Source organism: Pteropus medius, unplaced genomic scaffold (genome assembly GCF_902729225.1).
Source record: "Pteropus medius unplaced genomic scaffold, Ma_sr-lr_union100, whole genome shotgun sequence".
Classification (NCBI taxonomy): Eukaryota; Metazoa; Chordata; class Mammalia; order Chiroptera; family Pteropodidae; genus Pteropus; species Pteropus medius.
Genome location: NW_024353908.1, coordinates 3,495,510 through 3,519,139, shown reverse-complemented (window position 1 = coordinate 3,519,139; position 23,630 = coordinate 3,495,510). Strand labels below are relative to the sequence as shown.

The window sequence follows — 23,630 nt, the reverse complement described above, 5'->3', positions numbered from 1 at the left end:
TCTTATGACCACCCACCTTACTATTCTACAGAGAAAGAAACTGAGGTTACGAGAGGCTCAATAATTTTCTTATGGTCACAGAGATGCAATTTCTACCTAGTATGTCTTAACTGCAAGTCTTTTCACTAACTCTTCTCCAGTTATATTAGTTGGTGGAAGGTACGTCAATAAGTTTTAAAAACACCATATTAAAGAAAGTTAAATGGGTTTCTTTCCTGTAGAATTTCTCAGAGCCTTTGGTATGCTAATCACTGTGAAACTTCAAAGAAACAGTATTTACCAAACTTATTTGGCCACAGCTAGGCATCTAGCCGTGTTCCAAGGAATATGCTTTTGAGCAAGCTATCCATTCAGACTCTCAAAAAACAAAAGCCAGGACTCTAAATCAGGCAGCCCTGATTCAAGTCCTGATTCCTCCACCTACTAGCTGGGTAACCTTGGGCAAGTTCTTTAAACTTCCTGCACTCAAGTTTCCTCATCTATTAGTCAGGCAGTGATTCCTTCATTCTACAACCATTTACCGAGTGCTGACTCTGCCAGTAACCCTTCTAGACACTGAGTGCTTACCTCACAGAATGTGAGTAGAATGTAAGATAGCGTATTCTAGGAGGTCAGTAACACTTTACTTAAGGCTCCAGATAATAAATATTTTAGGTTCTGTGGGCTACATAGTCTATGTAGAAAGTACTCTGCTGTTGTAATGAGAAAGCAGCCCTAGATAGTACAAGTGGGCACAGCTATGTTCCAATAAAACTTTAATTTAGACATGGAAATATGAATTTTGTATAATTTCCACATGCCACAAATATTATTCTTTAAAAATTGTTTTTAACCATTTAAAAATGTAAAAACCATTTTTAGCTCACGAGCCATACAAAAACAGGCAGTGGGGATAATTTGGCATGCAGGCTGCAGTTTGCCCCACCTCCTGCCCCAGCTATATTCCACAGTGGTACTGTGAGGATTGAGATAATATACATAGGGCACATAAAACAGTACCTATAAAATGTGCTATCCTTGCTACTTAAATGATTGTGCATGTTGAATTGAACTGGCTTACAGAGTCAGAATGAAATGAGGAGCTGTTATAGGGCTAGGAACATCAAAGATCCTAGAGTGAACCACTGTTCTCAGCACTGCCCACTCACAGGTGTCTCCATTCGCAGTTCACTCAGACTCATTAGGACATAGTTTCCACTCAGATCATCAGCTTCTACAGAAGAGCAGTGACTCTGGCTTGGTGTTGGCACTGCTGCCTGTGCTTAGCATTTCACCAAAGTGGTCTCCATTTCTTACCATGTGAGCGAGCTGGCCCATCTGTCCACAACATATCTACTGATTGCTTGAGATGAAGGGGAGATGCTCTCAATTCTTCTGCTTAGTATCCTATTTGCTTGTTGCCTTTGTCTACATAGACAGGATGATCTCTGTAAGCAGGAGCTGCCCAGAACTTTACAGTATAACTTACTAGAGGGTCTTGCCTCTTGGGAACGCCTCAAACTCACACATTTTCCACTCTGGCAGACTGTTAGAATTCCAGCCAATGAGATAACTCCAAAAAGGTACAAATTCCCTTAAATGTGAACAGGCAATGAATACAATTTATATAACTACCTTGACCCCATGCACAGAGCTCTCCTTACTCTGGGGCTGCTATGATGGCTGAAAAAACAGTTCTCATCTAGAACTCACTCTTCATAAGTGTATATGTGGCTGATCTAGTGGTGTGTAGCTCAAACTTCTCTGTGCTAGGAGCTTGTGTCACTTATGCATGAATGAAAAAAATACCATTCTTGGCATTGACACTAGATGTATCAGGCGGGAATCACTTTGTAAGTTATATAATTCACTATGTTTTACACCTGAAACTAATATAATATTATATGTCAACTGTAATTGAAAAATAAATTTTAAAAAATCCCATTCTCAATTAATAGAAGCATGTGTATATATACATATGTACATTATGTGTGTGTATATATGTATACAATAAGTAACCCAACAACACTTACTAAGCTCATACTGTGTGGTGGTGCCAGGCACTCTGCAGGTCTCTAATTCTCCTGGTGACTCTAAACGATTTCTGTTTTAATAATAACAGGACAGTGGACATTTTAAATATCAAATTTTTAATGAAGAAAGGTCACATTCATTGTAACAGTGTTTGTAGACACAGAAACACCAAGCAGCTATCAAAAATACTACTGAACTTTGTATTTGGCTTTCAACCCACTGCTCCCTCCTCTGGATCAAGAAAATTAATAAAATTTAAAAACAAGATAAAACAATTACAGAATAAGCCCTTTTCACTCATTCCTGGTATTGATATCTGTGAAGCATTAGAATGAATGTTTAGAAAAATATTTTGCTCCTCATTATTAAAAACATGGCAAAATATAAGCAAACCCTGGGGCACTGGCCCATGGCCTCTTGGAGCACAGAAAAAGGCAGTAAAGGGTTTCAGAGATGAAAATGAGCCTAGGGAGGCCGACTTGCTTAAGGTCACCCAGTCAGGTGGAGGTGATAGTCTTACCCAATTGACTCCAAAGGTATATCCTGTTGTTTCTAGGAATCACATCCCTTTGGTGTTTTGCCCTATTATTTGAGACTCCCTGAAGTGGATAGAACCAGTGTGACACCTTAGGCAGGTCCCTGTCTGGCCTATATGACTGGCAGTCCTGTGGGTCTGGTATTTAAAGCTATAATGGTCAACACGGGCCTCTTGGTCTGGTCCACTTTTGAACATGGAGCTGAGCCTTTTGAAGAGTTGGGTACTAGATACCAAGTTCTCTTCTTTGACTCCTAAAAGCCTCTCAGTCTTCCTCTTGGAATTCCTCTGGTTCCAGGGAGGGCCCACAATTGAAAAGTTGATTAAAAACTGCCTTGTAAAGTTCTCCAGTTGCTTTGGGTGGGTTTTGTCCAGGGCAGGAATGCTTCACAGGAACATGGAGTCGTGATGCACATGTGTTGCGGTTCCTGAGTCTCAATTCAGCTGAAAAAGGGTACTGTGATTAATGATGTCTGGCACAAGCTTGAGGGAAATCAGTGGTGGATGGTGTCACTTTTTTGCCAGGTCTAGGTCAAAAGCACCTGCAGGAGTGGGCCATTTTCAGTCTATACCTTCCTCTCCACACACTCATCCCCATTTGCTATTTTTATGGCACAGCACTGATGCGTAATTGGGACTACTATAGAGCCTAGTCACTGGAAGCCTTATATGGAACCCCAGCCCCAGCCTCGTGGTTAATGCCTGGAGAGAAGGCAGATTTACCACGCAGAATAGTAACACCTGGATATCTACTTTCACTCCAGGGTCTACCCATACCTGAGCACTACTCACTTTCCAGACAGGTCCTACAATCTTTTCTAGAAAAACCAGAGCCTTCCCTGCAGTATTCAGTGGTCCCTGTCTACTGAGCTTTCTAAGGGCACTAACGGCAAGCCAGATTAGACCCTGGCTCTTGTTGATAATTAGCAAATAAGACCTTGATAAAGTTTTTAATCCTAACACAAGGATGGCTCTGAACATCTCCTTGCTATGGTTTTAAGGTTTCAGAATAGCTCTTCAGAACTGCTGGGAGGTCAGAGACAAGATAGACCAAGGGCCTCCCTGCCATCCCTCACCTTTGCTGCCTCATGCAGAGGCTGGCTGGTTTTTATGCCACAGGCCTATGAAAGCAGAGCATAAGCTTGGGCACTTTCCGGCTTAAGACATCATCCTACCCTGGAGCAAGATTAATTCAGAAGGAGCTTCTTACCACAATGGTCACACAACCAACAGCCATAGAACTCTTCAATGGGGGTTAGGTCTGAGCATGTGGTTATCTTTGCCTCCTTTCTCATCCTCACAATTGGAAAGAACCCACACTCTTCCTAAAAAGACATCCTTGCACTTTCATTGTATGGTCCAACCTCTTGCTGCATGCCTGCATCTAGTGTGGGAAGTAGCTTCCATCCTCCCCAAAAGGTGATACCAGTGCTACCAGCTGCAGGGATCCTCAGGGGCCTCCTCAGGTACAAAAGCAAGCTGAGGGGCTGGGGGACTGAGGGGAAAGGGTGAAATGCAGCCTTTGCCTTATCTATATCCTACAGTGACCCTTGCTTGAGAAAGACACCATCTGATCCCTTCAACCCTTCCAGATCCTCCCCAAGACTTCTGAGGAGCCAGACTTGGGTTGTGACTAGGTACTAAATAATGACAAAGAAGAATGGAGTCTGCCAAGTTTTTTTTTTACTATGACAAACCCATTTTCAAAGTAGGATCCTGCATCATCTATATTCTTCCTTTCAGTGTTAGCTCAAGTACTGAACCAGGACAAAGTGACAGGATGATCTTGAAGTTTTTAAAGTGGTTTCCACATTTTTTGTTAGCAGCCCAGTGGCCTCAGCAGCATCCTCCAGCAGAGGAATAAGCCAGCTTTGCTTGTGTGTCTTCTAGGGTTGACACTGCCTTTCCTTTACATCCAAGTCACAATTTACCTAACTGCAGTTGGCCAGAAACAGGTTCTTTTTAAGGTTTTCAGTATAGATTGAATTAACCATGTCAGTCATCATCTCCATTTCCTTCTTTCTTCAAATCACTGCAATGTATTTCAAAGGATGAACTTAGAGACATTAGTTTTCTTCCAAAATTGTTGTTCATTTGTTCAATTTTATTTCCTGCTGCAGCTATGTACTGAGACATGCAAATCAACTTCTGCTTCTGATAAACAACTCCAGTTCTTAGATTACTATTCACACTGGGAATTTTCCACAAGTCAAAACTCGAGTACAAAAAGTAACTTTTCCTAAAAGCTAAAATCTACACACACAAAAATAAAGATTTCAATGTAAATTTTACTATTTTATTTGTGAAAAAACTACAAGCAGAATTCATAAATAGACATTTCTATTTAAAGCAGGAAAATGATAAAGTGGCTTCTAATAACATAGTCGTGCACATGCCAGTTAACAGGAATATATTAACATCTTTTATTTGCTAGACAAAGAGCAGTGTCCAATATAAATTTCCCCCAAACATTTAAGACCTGTGAATTTCTGACCAGTTCACAAAACCACCAACTGACACTTTAGCATGAAGAAAAAAACAAACCTAAGACTGTCAGCTCTAAAGACGTTACAGAGCATAAACTTCCAAAAGCGTTATACAAGCTGTCTTTCTGGGCAAATGAAAAATATAGCTCGTATAATACATTAACAAAAATTCACAAGATAAGATTATGTTTTGACATACTTAACAAGCATTCTCTATTTGTCTCCAACAAACAAAGCTAAGGAAATAATGTAACCATCTTTACACAGTAAATTAAGGTTACAAGTCATACACAAGAACAGAACTGCTTGCGCATTAAAAACTGTTCAGCTCCATTGTCATACTCTAAATGTTGGCTCTTAAACCATTTTCGGTTACATACAAGCAAAGGTTATTATATATTCAGCAATTAATAAATTTTCAATAATTTAAGATATGGTAGCTTAAAAAAGTAGACTGAGAATGGTCTTGATAAGGCAGGTGAAACATCTTAGTGGAACTAAACTCACAGAAGCTTCTGCCAATGTTTTTAAATATCCAGATTGAAACTCAAAAGGTTTTGATTAAAATATTTTATGGGTGTCAAGATGTCTTTTTTTTAACTGCATGACTTAAGCAGAGCATGTCAGATAAGCTCTGTGTGTGCGCACGCACGAGTGTGAAAGATCACGTGTTAAAACAAATGGAAACTTGCAAGCATTAACACTGTGCTTTTTTTTTTGCTTTGTTTTATAACCTGCTTACTGTGTCACTGAATATACCAAGTATTTCTGGCCCTCTTTTATATATCTTTCTAATCTACACTAGTGTTTTTACACGCTGCCTACTAGTTGTAGGGCAAACTGCAAATTCAGTAAGTTATAGGAATTCCATTTCCAGAATACATGCCTGAGGGAGCTCATCAATTTCAGAAATTAAAAGTCTAAAGTACCTACCACCTCACTAACCTCAACAGAATACACAATGGCAGCTAAAGGACAGGTCCAATAACATCCAATTGCTGAGAAAACTTCCAGTTAGCTGCAGTTTCTATCAAAATGGCAACTTCATCCCACCTGTTCTAAAGCAACCCTCTTTCTTTCTTCACCCTTTCCCATTTTTTTAAATTTATTCTTTATCATGGAGGCAAAACCAAAAAACCAAGACATTGGCAATGAATTAGCAGCCTATGAGTAGCTGGTTAATCAGCTTTTTCCACTAATCTATGGGGTCCAATCACTTTACATGAAACTAATTTTGAAAAAGTACACAGTGTTTCTGAACAAAGTGCATACCAACACTTATTGGTTCAAAAAGCAGTGCAACCCACAAGAGTTTGGTGGCATTTAAATTTTTAAAGTTAATTTAAAAACTTAGCAATTCCTATCTCTGGAAAATAAATATGGCTGACTAATTTACCCTCCCTGAGACCCTTAATAAAAGGAATATTAAAACTTTAGAAGGAATGTCTTTGCAATACCCCACTGATATTAAAATGTGGATTTAAAATTCATAGTCAAATCACTATGTCTTATATAGTCTGATGCTTACAGAAAGCATCTTATTTCCTTTGGTTCATTAATAAATACTTTAAAAATGTATTTAGAAAGATAAGCATAGCTTGCATCCCAGATACAAGCATTTTTAAAAAGAGGGGAATATTGTTCATGCATTTGAGTAGGACTACAGCAACAAATGGCACTGCTTTATAATCTTTACCTTTGAAAACAGAATTTAAATCATGGTACATTAGTGACTACAGAATAGTTTTAATGTAAATGTGAAAGGAACCTTTCCTGTTGGCTACTCAAATCAAGCTGTTAATTTTTTTTTACTAGTTGCCTCCACAGACAAGTTACTTCTATTCTTAAGCAAACTAGGTTTTTCACACCGAAATGTGGTGCTTCCTTACAAATGAGCTGCCCTCTCATGAGTCCCTAAAGTATGATGATCAAATAAAGGAAGGTAACATCAAGTCCCCATGCTTGAAATGGCTCTAAAGTCTATGAACTCTGCGGACATGAATGGTTAAAAGTCAAGGACCCTAAATCCAAAGTAATACAAAACATTTTTAAAATGAGGAATCATGTTAGTGGTCTTTGTTTTTTTTGTTTGTTTTTTTTGTACGACAGTAAAAATATAAGCAAAAAGAAATTTTAAAAGAGTTTACTCAGTCTGTCTTTACATTGAGGAAGAAAAGGTCACAGGCTCCCAGGAAGTATGAGCTTTCCCTGCAGCTCTGGCTGCAGCACTTAGAACATTCACTTGAGTTGCTTCTCTCACAGCAAGAATTGAGAAATGTCTCTAAACACTGAAAAGCTCCATGTCTGGACTGAATGTGTGGTTGATAACCTTTGTTCAGTAAAATAAACAATGGTAGATTTTTAAGAAAGAAAAACAATTCTTACAACCAAATTGGTAGGGTAAGGGAAATAAAGGGACATGAGGCAAACAAATTTCAGTTACAAAAACCACCACTGCAATGTCACATGCAAAGTGGAAACAGGGATTTGCTTCTTGTGTGGACCAAAAATACAGTTTAGACAGTTTTAATTCTAAAACTAAGAGACAATTTATAGATTTACCTCAGACATGAGTAGAGGTCTAGAAAATGGATGGAATTCAAGTTATAGAATACCATATTTTCATGAGTGCTTATGTAAGAACAGCAATGTTAACATGTAACCGTAATTTACACGAATACTTGCCATTCTGGAGCTAGTTTACTTCTCAATGATAAAAGCCCTCCCAACTAAACCACTTGTGATTTGTCAGTTATTCCATTGCAAATGCAGGCTATCTGGAGCAGTCTTTAAATTTGAGATCACAATGTTTAAAAATATATATTTTTATATCGTCCAGTACTCTTTAGACAGATGAGAGAGTCAAGTTCCAACGTGGGTTGGAACATACTTCATGTAAAACTGATTTTAATTTTATTTGTAGTAGGGACTGTCCCAGATCTGTAACTGTTCAATGTTGTATTCACTTCACAGTGTATCAAGCACCAGCGTTGCCATGGATTGGTTTCAAATAACCCTTTATATATAATTTTATATATATATATATAGTTATATCAAAACTGATAGTACATAGTATAACTGGAAGAAAGAACTAAACTTAAAAGGATATGCTGATAGGATGGAGTTTGTGAACACAATAAATAAAAGTTCCCTCCCCCTCCCAGACCACCCCCCAAAAACAAACAAACAAACAAAAAAAACCCAAAAAACCAGTTATAATGTACATGGAAAATTGTGCACAGCAGATTTTTTTTTTTATAAAAAGTAGATTCAGGAGCACATCCAATTATAAATGATTGTTAGGAAAATCATATAAAACAATGGAATACATAAAAGTGTCAAGAGTAATTGTCAGGGTGCGAAATTCCTCGGTGGCCAGATGCCCATGGCAAGCAGAAATCATCCTGGCAGCATCACTAAGAGGTCGATGTCCACAGAAGATTCTCCAGGGATGCAAGCAGCATGGGCAGGTGGAGGATTTGAATTTCATACCCTGATTCATAGTTTTCACAACTCCATGTGCAATTTCAGAAAGATTCATCATTTACTGCTGACATGTCGCCCTTTGGCGTGGAGGAGCGGGAGGAGCCCTTGTCTGTGCTCTCCGACCCCGAGCTGCTCTGGTTCTGCTGTTCTGACCCTGCACTGGAGGTCACTGTGGATGAGGATGTAGAGGACGAGCGAGTCTTTTCCTTAAAGTCTGTAATAATGACGGTGACGTTGCCCACAGTTACTGCCAATTGCTGTGCAGTGCTCCTATCCACGTTTTTCAGTCGGGGCCTGAAAGCAATTGGGAATAGCCAATTAAATAAGCTACAGATTAAAAACGACTTCTGGCAGACAATCATCAATACACTCACATTGCATGACACTGTGGCACTGAATCCTAATTGCTACCACACATGCCAAGCTTACTACAAAATCTGTCGAATAACCTCAGAAATAATGGAAACTATCATCAGTTACAAAGCTTTGGATCACTGCAAAATTATTACCAATTTATCTGTCTCCTGTTTTGGTGACAGTGATATAAAAGTAGCTCACATATATCTAAAAAGTTAACTGTCCCACATCTCGTTCTTTACCCCGCCCCTTCTTAGCCTACAAACCCACAGGCACAAAACCACCCTTGATTATGAATAGGTTAAATCAGAGCAGCACTTTTAGTATTTCATTCTAGTTTCAAATACCTTGAGGTGTGATTCGTTTCACTGGTCTTGGTTGTAGCATTTGCTGACTGTATACTGTTTGCTTCGCTAGGAGGATCTTTCAGAATATCAGACTTTGGTCTAAAGGGAGGGATACCAAAAGAGGCATTTAAAAAATCTCTTTGATTCACTTGCAAAGTACTATACTGTGCTGAATTACCCAAGACTTACTTTGTTTTCTTGTTGGTATTTTTCTTGGTAATGCTAGGGCTAATTTCCTTATCTTTCTCAGGTTTCTCTTTGTCTTGCTTTTCAATTTTCTCCTTCTTCTCCTTTTTTGGGGGTGGTGGAGTGGCATACTGTTGTGCCACCTGTTGTGCCACGAGCTGAGAATTGATCCGAGGTTTCCTAAAACATTCAAGGAAAGACACTTCATTACTTGCCTTATAAATACTTCTTTAAATTTTTTATTTTAGTCTCATAAGTTTTTAGGTATTTATTTTATTTCTGGTATCTGACAGCTCAAAATTCAATTATATGGTGTCATTTCTATATTACTATATTTTTATGTAGCATGGATGAGTCCATAAAGCTTTTCCTCTTTCGAATTCACTTTTTGTACATCTACCTTTAATGACATAAACACGTATGCTTAAACAAACAGTAAAAGTTTTTCAGCCAATAAAAAGGGACACTATTTCTTTGAGGGTCAAGTAAACACTGCTTCTTTGGAGTTGTTAAGATTATACTGACAGCTTTCAAATACCACTGCAGAGGGTCAATCTCATTTTAAATAAATAAACACTGGTAATCCCTTGAAAAGAGAATAAAATTAGAAGTGAAACATTCACTTCTAAATCTAATTATTTCAACTTGGTCTGCTCCCCTGCAGCTCTGTGATTGGCACAGATAACACATATAGAGCAATAAAAGGTAACTGTGGATCATACTAGTTCCCAAGGGGGTGAAGACTGAAAGTCACTTAAAAAAATTCTTAGACAAGTGATACATTCACTGTGCTATCAATCATTATGTCCCCACCAATCTCCAACTGACACTGGCACTTAACACTGTTGTTTACAAAATCTAAGTAGTGCCAAACACATTTCACAATGCACGAACATTAAGACCCAAATGGGAAAGAAAGGAAAAGTCTATGCATTGTTTCTATACAATATTAATTTTCAAAGACATCCCATCTAGATTGACATTTTATAACATAATAAACTCTCCAAGTTACAAGGTAGGGGCACAAATATTCAAACGGATCCATTCATGAGACAAAACAACTGGCTGCCACAATGTAACCATCCCCTCTTCGGATCCTTTATCTCCCTATGCATTCCCCAGGATGGAGGCGCAGGCCAGATAAAAGTAACTGGATAGAAGTCTGGCTTATCCATGGGAGAGCCAGTAGTGGGGGACTGGAAAAAAAAATAAGAAAACAAACCTAGAAAAAACAAAGCTTCCTTCTGAAACAATTCTGCCATTTACTGGGCTACTAGAGCACCTCTTGGGAGCAGGTACGATGTAGCTGAGAGGAATGCAGGACGAGGGGGACAGATGCTTACTTCACAACTTCATCAAGGAGAGCCTGAGCATAGAAGGCACTGGGTTTGTACTAAGTGTTTCAGTACTGGTTTGGTGGTAGTGGGACATTGCCAGAAAACATACCAACGAAGGAGCAAGTTTCCTATCAGCCTCCAGCAACACAGGCCTTAGTCATGCGGTGGCACACCATGAAAGCCAGTCAGGTACACCTCAGCCTGGATCACAAATGGCCTCACTTGGCACGGAGCAAGGGATTCAAACACATATGTGAAATATCCCTAAAGAAAGGGAGGAATGTACTTACTCTAAGCTTGGATCCCAAACACAAGACCCCATGTGAAAGATAACTTTCTCTTTCATAAGTTCTAATGAAGGCAGAAGTCATTCTAACACATTCTACTCCTTCAAAGAGAAGTATGGCTGTGTTAATACTCAAAAGATAATAACCACTACAAAACAATTCACAAGCCCTTGCTGGGGACACAAACAGATCAGCCATCTACAGGGATTACAAACGGTTTAAATCCAAGTTAAAACAAAGTGCATACACTAACCAAGACTCAGGTGTCAAAATGAAGTAACTTAACCACAGTTAATACAGTGAATAAACCATTAAAATGTTATGAAAAATTATACCTTGAGGGAGAATTTCAATTAAGCCAGTATGTTTATTTTACTCCAAGGAAATCCGATGTAAAAACAAGGACATTTGGACACCAGTCCAAGAGTATCTTCAACAGAGAAAGACTCAAAGGTATGCCAGATGCCTTGCCCCAGAGAACTCTCAGCCTAATCACCAAACCAGGCTCATCCAATGCGAGTTAAAGAGGTGCTTGTCTCATTCTAGGATATACTACAATGTTCCATGATGTCACTTACCATGTTGCACTGAAATTGCCAATCAGCTGTTTACTCCTCGATGGCAAAACTACATCTTAATCACCTTTGTTGCCATGGCATTCAACACAGTACCAGGTACTCAATAAAATTATCTACTGAGTAAGCAGAGAAGGAACCAACACTGCAGAAAAAGACAAAGCAGGATGAGGACTAAGAAGAGGCTCAGCTTTGGTGATCAGAAGGTCACTGCTGACTTTTAGAAGAACAGGACACATGGGTAAGGGCTACAAAGATTAAGGGATTAAAGGCTGTCAGAGGAATACAGAGGTGAGAAAGAGGGACCCTTTCCCTTCTTCGGTGCTAAGGGAAATTTAAATCATGCTGTACATTGAAAGAGGGAGAAAGATCGAAGGCTGACAAGAGACAGGGATTAACTCATGGGGCAAAGGAGAGAATAAACACAATCAAAGTCCTGGGAAGGTAATGGGGACACTTTCTAAGACAGACCAGTAATAGTTTCTACTACACAACTGGGAGGTTATGGGCAGAATATTAAAATGAGAAATCAGAGAAGAGTTTTGGAAACTGTGGACATTAGAAGTGGTACCTAGTCTGGTGAGTAGCAGGAACTAACAGCAGAAAAGAGAACTGGTGATGAGCAGAGAGAAAAGGAGTTACTGGTAAGTCACAAATTGACCTTAGTAGCAGGAGTGTGATGTGCCTTATAGAAGTTCTCAGTGTCTACCCAGACATTATGTTTATCCAGAATGGATTATTTCTTAACAAGGCCAGTTTGCCAAGATACTGTGAACAGGTGAGGTGCCCACCTTTGTATTTCTCCCACTGGCAACCATTCTCTAACACTTCGGCAAATATGCTCTCAGAATTCTTCTTTAGCACATGTGTCACAATCCAGTATCTATAGCACAAAACCTCCATATACAAAAGGTAAAATTATTTGTAATTCATAATATGCAGCATGTGTGCCCAAACTGTGCATGTTCTCACTTGTTCCTAAGAAAATGAATGTTTGACTAGAATGGTGAAATAAGCATTTCTCTCCTCTACTGGCCAACCAAAGCAAAATTTCACAAATGAAAAATCTCAAGGCTATTTGGGATCTGAATGTTACCAAGAAATATGGGGTGTCTGCTAAAACCATAGGTACTGTTTCAAAAGTGTTGCTGTGTTCTAAATGTCATATATGTCCTAAGCAACAACCTAACTCTTCAGTCATCATTCAACCTTTCTCCACAAAAAAACCTCAACTACAAATGAGCATTTATTACTTTAATTATTTCAAGTGAGTACCCCCAGGGTCAGGCAACATGAGTGAGGTAGGGAAATACACTTCATTAATTTTCAAAGGGCACACCGTTTCTGAACGAAGTGCATACCAACACTCATTGGTTCAAAAAGCAGTGCAAACCTTTTGGAAGGGGAGGGTAAAGAAAACTAGAAGGGCTGGCCACCAGTATGAGACCTCCAAGACCTATTGTTCTTACAATGAAGGTGCTATCCTATCAGAACTGTCTGGCAGCTCTTGCCATCTGCTCTCTCCTCAGTTCTAGGCTAATACACTCTGACTGCATGTGAAAGCATGGGAATGGCCAGTTTCCAGTATTAGAGCGACACACACTTCGCTCCCATGAGGCCATGCCACCTTCTTCAGATTAGATATTACAAAGTGAGTCTGAAGGAGGAGAGGCAGACATCTTTTCACAGCTGTCACAGGACAGGCACACCATGAAGCTAGAGTGAGCACATTTTCTAGAGGAGAAATTATTGCCCATCTTACAAATTAAGAAAACCAAGAAGCAGAAAAATTAAGAAATTTATCTAAGGATTACACTTAAGTGCCTGAGCTGGGATTTTTAAACCAGATCCATCTGGACTCTCCATGGATTCCTCTAATGAAGGCAACCACAGATGAGGCTCTCCACCTTTGAAGAGCACAGACTTGTTTTTACATGTGCATGGGGTGGGGAGAAGGGTAATGTGACACAGGCACAGGGTACGAGGGATGAAAAACCCAGGGTCAACCCAGGCTACAGTTTTGTAGACGACTCCTGACAGTCCCATTACCTTCACCATCCTCACTCTGGCGAGAAGAGAACTATTGGGTTGTCCTTAAGGAAAGAGAAAAGGGCTGGAGGAGTCGAAAAGAATGTTTCCCACTGCCTTTGGAATATTGTCTGTAAGGAATGAACCCTTATCACGATATTTAACACTGCTGATTAGTGAGACATAGTTACTTCCCACAGATTCACATTGCTCAATGAAGTCTTCAAGTGTCACACAACAAACTAAATGGCTTTCAAAGGGTCAATTCTTTAATAGGTAGCTGAGAGTCTGGGTTCCCCCCAATTACCTAAGTTGCCCAACTAACAAGTCTTAAGTAAGCAATTAACAGCCTTCACAATACAGTAGAAAACATTAGATGACAGCGTGTGGCTTATAGCTTTTGGTGTCTAAGCTTCCAATGAAAGCCAATCAACTACCTACCAACAAAAAGAAACAACAAACAAAAAGCCCTATTTGACCAGAAGTACTATATATGTAGTAAATAGGGGACCAGGTTTCCTTTATGAGTAAGTATGGCACCAAACAAGTTTATCGTATCTTTTCAAGATTATATATTTTTATGGGAAAAAAAGCTGTCTTAAAATTATTTTATATATCTATTGTATTTCAATAGTTTACAAATGAAAATCTGCTATGAAATTTCAATGCTAGATCTGTCTTTAAGAAAAATGTCTATTTGTACTTAAGCAGCTAATATTTCAGAAAAGAGTCCTTTCCATAAAAAGTGAAGCAAATCTTTATCTAGAGACATCTTAATTTTTGAAAAGGAAAATTTCTAGAGTTCAAGCATACATAAATAAATGAACATAAGTGAGAGCACAAAACAAGATATCTCATATCTTACAGGACTGTTTTGATGTGTACTCGTGCCACTTCGGGAGAACACAGACAAACCATGTTTTTTTTAGGAAAGGGTAATTTTCTCCCATAAACCTTTTCCCTTTTTCACTTGTGTATTCAGGGGAACTTGAGATCTTACATTTCTCATGTACTTCTTTCTAAGTCAGCTATCACAACAAGCAGCAATGCAAAACCATGTTCTGTGATTCAGGCAACAAAGATCAAGAGGCATCCCTAAATTTTACATCCAGATCTCTTCTAAAACTATCATTTGTGCATTCCGCCCTCAATGGAATTACATCTGGTGTTTCACTTTTCAATTAAAATACCCCAAAGGTTCTGAAATCAGATAATCAACTCATCCATTAAAGGAAAAAAAGGTACATTACAACTTACAAAATGTCTTAAAGTCAGCATTCACTCACTGCCCTTGAGCTCTTTGGACACTGTCTTTATATCCTCCCAGCCCCTTTTTTTGCCTTGGCAATCTCGTAGTTGAAGAATTAGCAAATTCAAGGATTTAACAACTCTGAGAAAGCCTTTCCATTTAGCTCACTCTATCAGGGTTCTTTATGATAGACATCATGGTACTGTAATTAAAAAGAGCCTCTCCACAGGACCTGTTTTCCTGTCTCTACACTCAAAAGGTCATTCTATACATGTGCATTGGGCCAGCTAGGATAGACTTTACCCCCACCAACAATGACTAGACTTCTGTATTACTTACTGATGCCCCAAAACATACCAGTTGGGAACACTACAAAGTACTCTGTGCATGGATGGCCATTACTCAAGAACACATGCTGACTGAAATATTTTTAAAATGAAATGGGAATAACAGTAAATTCAACTTCAGGGAATTGGGTAGGCCACATGTGTCAAAATGCTTTCTAAACTGCACAATTTTTTTCTTTGCAAAAGTACCTTGCTGAAGCCACAAAGGTGTTATTTAGTAAATTTGATCTTTGGATTAGCCTGCATCCAGTAATACATTCCAAGTTGCAAACAATCAAATTCCAAACACTTTTGTGGAACACATCCTTTTTTAAATTCAGTAATGCCAGAATTTACCTCTAAGGCAATGTAAGTGTTAAGCATCACAGTTTGTCTATCCCAACAACATTAGTGTTTAGTCCCCTAAACACTAATGTCCTCTGGTTTTGATGACTAATATCGTAAAGAGGCCCTACTTGTTTTCTATTCATTTTACCTACCACTCCCAATCAATTCTATTTTTTAAAAAACACCAGAGAGCTCAGGAGAAATGCTGGAATAGAACACTGAGTTAGGGTTCCAGCTCCAACGTCAATGACCTTGAGACCTTAAAAGGAGATATCAGACTTTGTTTTAAATCTAGAAAATATATATTTATTAATAAACATATTTAAAGTAAAAAGGCTACCTTTAGGGCTTTCTCCTCCACCTGTACTTTTCATTTATCAACAATTCGAAAATATAAGTTAGACGGCCACTAAAAAAGGGAGAGGCTTAACAACCACCCACCCAAGAGAATCAGAATCTCCAGACTATTAGTCTTGGTATTTTTTCAGCTATACCAGACTAGGCTGAGTTTTTAATATAAGGTTTTAATATCTTAAATTTTCTGTACCTTTTTAAATCTGTTCAGTATTACTAAGAATCACCAATGTGATCAACCAGCCCAATGAACAACAGGTGAGGAAATAAGGTAGATAATCTGATTTAGAAGTAAATTCCCAGGGAGTTTCTAGGTAAATGCTTTCTTTGCTATTATTTTAAAGAGCTGATAATCTTAACAACACTGGACAAATATTCATCTGTTCAGCTATGGGAAGATGAAACCACACAACATCTCCAACCTAATTCTTCCCTGATGCAGGATACATAAGACCTTGTTGTGCTTGCTAACTGTTAGTCCCAGTGACTAGGGTGTCCTTTTAGCTTGCTGTGATTCAGGCCCATGTCAACATTACTCAGACCTAGCTGGCTTTGCTCTGGAAAGATTAGTACTCATGGCCTTCCTCAAACCTGCTCTTGCCACAGTATCAGGCCATGCTACATCAGGGTAATAAGGAACATGCATGACTTTGTGACCCTCACTAAAGCCAGCCATCATTATAATATGGATAATTAAAAAGTCAATTGTCACTTAACTTTTCTAGAATGACTTGGGTGACCTGAAGCGGTCTTAGCTTGCATTCTAGGTTACTCTTTCCCACAAGTATACATTCAAAACAGTATACATTCAAAGATACATACTTGTGGGAAAGAGTAACCTAGAATGCAAACTCTGCTCTGGAGACTTTTCAGGAGAATCACTCAGCTCAGTACAAGAAAACTAAAATTTCCCCTCAAATCTGACTCTAATGATCAAATTAAAAACAAACAAAAATAAAACCAAGCCATCCCCTTTCTCCCACATATCTTTCCTTCTGTCATCTTCACAAATGATAGAGAGGATATGGACTTCCTTTGGACTTTTATCCAGGCCCTGCTACTGAGCTCAGGTAAATTACTCAAAATGGGAATGGGGCCACACCTACTTAACAGGGTTGAAGTCAAGATTAAGTGAGGTAAAGTTCATTTAGCTCTTGTCATAGTATATATACATAGAACACACAGATGTTCAACAAAATAATTCAATAATTCCCTTTACAAATAATATGTACATTTCAAAGCACTACTTTTCCAACTGTAGATGTGGCTACCATCTCTCCTGAGCTACTGGGAGATAAATAAGATGATTTATAAATGAAAGAAACTGGCAAGTCTTCCCCCAGGAAATGGTTCTAGAGACATAAAACCTTCACATATGTTAGCATCCTACAGTTAATTATGACATGCAGCAACAATAGCAGCGCTAAGGATACTCCTTGCGATAGCTGCCAATTTTTCTGCCTATTTCAGAGAGATATGGTTTTGCGGATATTCTTTTAAAATTAAGATGCCTTTAGGAGGCCACGAGGCTTCGAATGTACAATATACATGGTACTACACACATTCTCACCGGATAGAGCTTGTTTAGGAACTGGCTCTAACAGAACATACACATTTTTAACTTAAAAAACAGCAGAATTTTAAATGCTCTAGATTCAAAATTATCATTTTGAACATTCAAATGTCTCTTATGCCCTGAAAACACACTTATTTAACATAAAATTGAGCACCACTAAGTATAGGCATTATAACTTTTCTGCAACTCAGAAACATATATTCACTAAGTAAAAAGAACTACAAGTGGTTTAGATTCTTGAAAACTAAACACCCACTATCTAAACCAACCTGGCAGCCAACAGATATCTTAGACCAGTGGTTGTCAAAGTGTGGTCCAGAAACTCCCAGGGGTCCTCAAAACCCTTTCAGGAAGGGTCTACAAGGCCACTATTGCCGTAATTTATTTTCTAAGACATTAATAAACTTTTCAATTTCCAAAGACTACGTGGCATGTGACACCACTGCTCTGACAGCTAATGAGATGTATGTTTGTATATTTTTGTGTTTTAACCATTTCTCAGTTTTAATTTCTGGTGTGGAAGTTTCTACAGACATAAGCAAAAGTTCTTTGGGGTCCAAAACAATTTTCAAGAGTATCAGGGATCCTCTGACCAAAAAGCTTGAGAATTGCTACCCTAGGAACATGCTAAATATTTTTCTGTGCAAGTTTGCTTCATTACAGGCAAAGAAAGAAGAGACTTTCTTCAGAAGAAAACTTCTAAAACAACTCAAGCTTAAATTTTTTCTCAGCAAAATTTCAAAATGGAAACATGAAATGCAGCATCACCTCCGATTACAGATGAAGAAAACATTTTGAAAATAAAGTTTTAAACTTACTAAATACCAGAATGACTTCTAAGAAGTGGGCTTTAAGAATTTTAATCATTGACTATAGATCTGGCTTCCTTCTATGTCCTTTCACCTGTAGTACCTATTGTGGTCATTCAAATAATTTAAGTAAATGTCCCATAATAAATATGCCCTTTAGATCTCCCAAAGCATTTCTCCAAAACCAAGCTCACTGACAAAGGTACTACTCAGACCAAATCCTCCGCAAGCAAAATACACTTGCTGAGGATTTAGTGTGAGTAGTATTTCAGGCTCACTGGCAAACTTGAGGCAGTGTTAGTATCACAGTAGCTGCTGATACTGCAACTACAGGTGTGGTGGAGCGACACCTTTCTTCCATTGCCTCCTTTAAGAGGAGGAAAAGCCCTTGTAGGCCTCTGATCCCTACTCTCCAGGTCAGCACTTCCTGCTTCGTAAACCCAGTTCAGGTAAAGGAGCAGAGATGTAACATTCCTTGCACCTTCTCATCCTCTCTGTTTCACCTTTGACATTCTGGCTTATGTTTCCAAATTCATTAAGCAGACTTTTCCTGGTGTCTACTATATGCTGAGGCAGGACGCTGTTTATGCTGGATGTGTGTGGTTGTATGTTAATTTTCTAAGGAGTTGATAAGATATGACACAAAAGACTCCAATGGCCCAGAGCTCAGGTGAAGGTCTTTTATGTTTTATGGGGTGCTCCATAAAAGATGGATCACAGGACTTATCAGGTGAATAAGTAATTCACCTTCATTTTCTGTATTTATTTTAGAACCTAGCTCCATGATCTTGGATGAGTTACATGCTGAACTTCAGTTTCCTCACTGGTTAAAAAAAAAAATTAGAATAAGTGACCTCTAAGGTTTCTTTAACTCAAGACACTTGTATTAAATATTTAATAAAGATAACAGAGTATTTGTTTCTAAGGCACAAGCAAGTCTGCAGTTTATGTTGTAACTCATTTAGTTCCTTTTTTTAAAACAAGAATAAACATTCATACATGAGGTACACTCCACGAACTATACTGTTGGGTTAGTGACTTTAATATGACTTCTCCCTCTCCTCCAAAAGACACAAAATTACCTTATAAATCAAGTCAATTATTTAAAAAGAATCACAGAAACTACAAATCTCTAAGCAAACCATATCTTCAGGTGCAAATAAACCTGATAATGAATCAGGTCTTTCTCCAAGAAACACTACTAAAGCAATCCAATATGTTCTGCAAATTACTTTATAGCTGTCAAAGATCCCATTTAAAATGCATTTAACCATTTTGAAATTACAGCTTATGTCACAAAACTGGGCACTTGCAAAAAGCACACAAAAGAATTAGTAATTCTTCAAAGAGAAAAAGGCTATTAGATAATTCAAAGAAATCGCAGGTCTAACAAATCAGTTGCCCTCTTCAGGTCTTGTTTTTTCCTCACCTGTAAAATTAAAGAATTCAACTAAATTACGGTAATCTTTAAGGATTCCTCCAATTTAATCCATAAAACAAAAATGTGCATACTAGAAAATAACGGTCCTAACAAACAACTTAGTTCATAGTCAAATTATGTTATAATAGGTCTCCTAAATCACTGCTAATCAAAACTTTTCTTAAAGCCCATCATTAACTCAGGATTGTCTAATGCATGGTTTCTTAACCATGGCAATGTTGATATTTTGATTATTTCATAATCTTTGCCATGGGGACTGAGTTTGTGCATTGTAGAATGTTTAGTGGCATCCCTGGCCTCTACTTAGTGGATATCAGTAGCACAACTATCCCCAAGTTTTGACAGGCAAAAATCTCTGCCAAATGTTCCCTGAGAAAAATCACTGCCAGTTGAGAACCACTGGTCTATACAAGAATATAAGGGGATAGAAATATTTACAAATATCGGAAGGTAGCCTAGGAAAAAAATAACACTTCTATCAAAATTTTATCAAAAAGTCTCTGCCAAAAACATCTGTAATGTGTTCATCATTCTAACTGGTAAGGATTTAGGAAGAAGAATCTCAAAAATTCTGAATACACTGATACTGTGTTTTTTAAAAAATAAAGTTCTATACTACATAGCACATAAATTTACCCATCATAAGGTATATCATTTACATTTATTAAACATGATGTCTTTAGTTATTCTATATATAGCTAAGCATCACACTTTCAGTAAGGAACGTTATCAGTTCCTCAGATCTAAGAAACATTATTTTACTGTGGAGTACCTATTCTAGGGGGAAAACCCAAGATAAAGTATAAAGCAAAACCTCTGTGTATAATACCATGAGACCAGTTCAATCAATCACCAACAGATGCTTGAGACTATTTGATGATCTCTACACAATTACAACTATAACAGTTAATATCATCTATACTGCAGACATTTCAGGTTAATCATTTCAGGTCTTTCAGTTCCAGTAAGGGAAGGAAAATTTTAGAGTCTTATTACTTCAAATGGTTGAATTATATGTGAATGAAGGTGAAGACTCTGAAACCACCTAAGTGTCAGCTAAGAAATAGCACTGAGTTTGAAAATTCCTTCAACTCAGGAAATATATTTTTGTTTTGCTGGAGCAGTAGGGGACAGTGACATAAGTTGAAGATGGGAATTCATATATCAATTTAAATACAGTAAAGTCTTTTAATTAAATGTTGATATTTGTTACACATGGATGAAACACTTCTGTCAGAATAACCAGAAAATCATTAGAATTATTTGGATAAGAACAGAAACTTGAGTAAATGAGAAAAATTTGAGATCACTGTCAATAGTCACATATGATATCCTAACAGGTCCAAATATGCACCTTATCTTGGTGTCTAGCAATAAGTCATGCAAGTATCAAAATCCACTTTAGCTAAAGAAAACATTTGTGGAAAAATTTTGATAACCAATTCTTTCTAGACTGTACTCATAATTCTGAAGGACCAAAGGAGGTGGTGTTTAGGACATTGCATTAGCAAACATTTCTATAGAAAACGTTAATTCTGTGCAGCCTCTACCTATGAGTATTTTCTTACACAAAATTCTCAAAAGAACTCTCCTAGCAAATAAGTGTGGTGAAATGTCAAATGAATATATAATAATGGGTACTGTCTAATGTTTTCAGTGTCAAATATTCATGACTGCCAAGTCCAGAACACCTTCTTGGGAATACTCTGGTATATTCTCTCTCCTCTTCCTCATTCTTCACATGCCACGAGGACCTCAGAACACTGTCTACCTACCTCATAAAAAAAGTTTCAAATCTATTCTATTGCCACTTCTACATATTCACTGTCTTTTACCATTCTGGTTCAGGACGTACACACCTTCCTCCACAATGTCCTATCTGGTCATTTTTCGTTTTCCTCTAGTTATCTTACAGAACACTACTGACACCAAAGATCCAAAAAAGAAAGTATAACTGTCTCTTTCTCTGCTTAAAACCTCTGCCACCACCTGTGGCTTACAGAAGAAGTAAACCGTAACTCTACCTTGGTATATGGGGCTCCTCACAATTTAGTTCCAACATTCCTCACCAGCTTGCCTTTTCTCCATTCACCACTATTCCAGGTTGCTTCTCAGTTCTAATTCAAGCCACAGGACTTTATAGGTTCAGAAGATACTTTTTACCACTTGCTTATTTGCTTATCTGCTGATCCCTTAGCTTCTGAAATGTCCTTCCCCATACATCACCTGCAAAACCTACACCTACTTTAAAATCAGCTCAAATGCCACAGTTTTCCCAATTTCTCCTGTCAAATAACAGTCTGCGTCCAGATTTTCTGGGTTCCCACACCACCTCTATCACTCCATGTTCTCTACATGATAATATGACCCTACTTATCTCTCTCCCTACTAGATTAGGGACATTTCTGAAGCAGTACTGACCTTTAAATTTTATGCTATACTTCCCAAACTTGCTTCAAAGTAATTGTTTCCTGAAAGCACTGTTAATGCTGGCTGCAAAAATGTATGTCCTCTACATAATATGGTGCAGACAGCAGATGCTCCATCAGCATGTAACGCAACACTGCATTATAATGCTGTACTTAACAGTCTCTCTGGGCCTCAGAACTGAGGGACTCTGTATCACTCATCTTTTATACTGCCATTCTGGAGCAAAAGGACTAGGACATAGGAGGTTCTTGATGAATATAAATATCTACTCCAGAGATAAACAGCTCCCGGTTTAAAAGAGGGAAAGAAGAAAATAAAAAATAAAATGCTTCTTTTGAGTCTTCTACATACATCATCTCAATATTCTCACAACTCTTTGAGGTTATTGAAAGAATCAAAGCCCAAAGGTCCAAAGACAAAAAAAAAAAAGGCTAGAGCAAGTACAGTTTAACCCAAGTTTACGCTATCCACTAATCCATACTGCCCACCTGATGAACCCTGAGAAGGGAAACAAACTGAAGCCAATGAAATGAGGCAAACAAAGGAGAGTGATATATTATTCAAAAGAGAGAGACAAAGTTACCAGGAAAAAATAGTAATAATATTAAAAGCTGCAGCAAATGAAGGCTGAAAGTAGGTCTCTGAATCTGCCAATCAAAGAGGTGTTTCTCGTTCCTTCACTAGATTACACTCATGGCCCTTAACCCTTCACCTTTTCTCCTACCTTAAATATCCCAACAACTTTAATATATTCCACATACACTTACAACCATACAGGTATGAAAAAAGCAGACTTTAACATTCTGTTCTACAGTGCCTATATTTTTAGCTATCTAGAGCCAAAGAACTAGGACAAATTCTTAGGAATTCAAGTCTAAGTCCTTCATGAATGCTCTTGGTCTTTTCTGTTTCTCCACCAAAGTAAATGAGATCTATGGATAGTTAACAATTGGCTTCTCAAAACATGGCACAATTAATGTTTGCTAACTTAACCTGAGAGAAACCACATTATCACAAGAATAAGTGCTGTGGCATCAAGTGGGATTCTCACACTATCAGCAGGCTGTCCGATTACAAAGATTTACCTTTACCTAAATCCATAGCTTATAAAAAGGGATACTTGAATGAACTGGGATGATGGTATAGCACATACAAGCAAGCATCTGCCATCAATCTCCTACAGAAAGTTTTCAAGTTGGTATTCCACTCCAAATTAATTATCTGCCTTTGGCATCAAAGTAAGCCAACTGTAGCCTTGTAATAAGTTTCCAACAAGGTAAAGATCCTATATGTTCCATAAACAACTTTGAAATGTCTTTATTTGGAAATGACTTCTTTCCTCTTAAACTAAATTTAAACTACAAGTGCACTGTTTTCAAAGTTTTGCTTAAAGTCTCATTCACTAACTTAAAAAGATAAAACACATTTTTCGAATGCTTTTTCAGAAGTCTGAAGTTTTA

The 23,630-nt window shown here is 38.0% G+C and overlaps 1 protein-coding gene across 1 annotated transcript in view; it reads right to left on the bottom strand.

The window, feature by feature from the left end:
• Positions 1–4,830: 4,830 nt before the first annotated feature.
• The window catches only part of RYBP (RING1 and YY1 binding protein), a 72,776-nt gene continuing 53,976 nt past the window's right edge, over positions 4,831–23,630 (bottom strand). The window contains exons 4-6 of the mRNA XM_039851706.1: positions 9,414–9,590; positions 9,225–9,323; positions 4,831–8,814 (exon numbers count right to left, since the gene is read on the bottom strand). Of these exons, the coding sequence (XP_039707640.1) occupies positions 8,562–8,814; positions 9,225–9,323; positions 9,414–9,590 (529 nt within the window). The 3' untranslated portion in view covers positions 4,831–8,561. The remainder of the gene's footprint in view (positions 8,815–9,224; positions 9,324–9,413; positions 9,591–23,630) is intronic.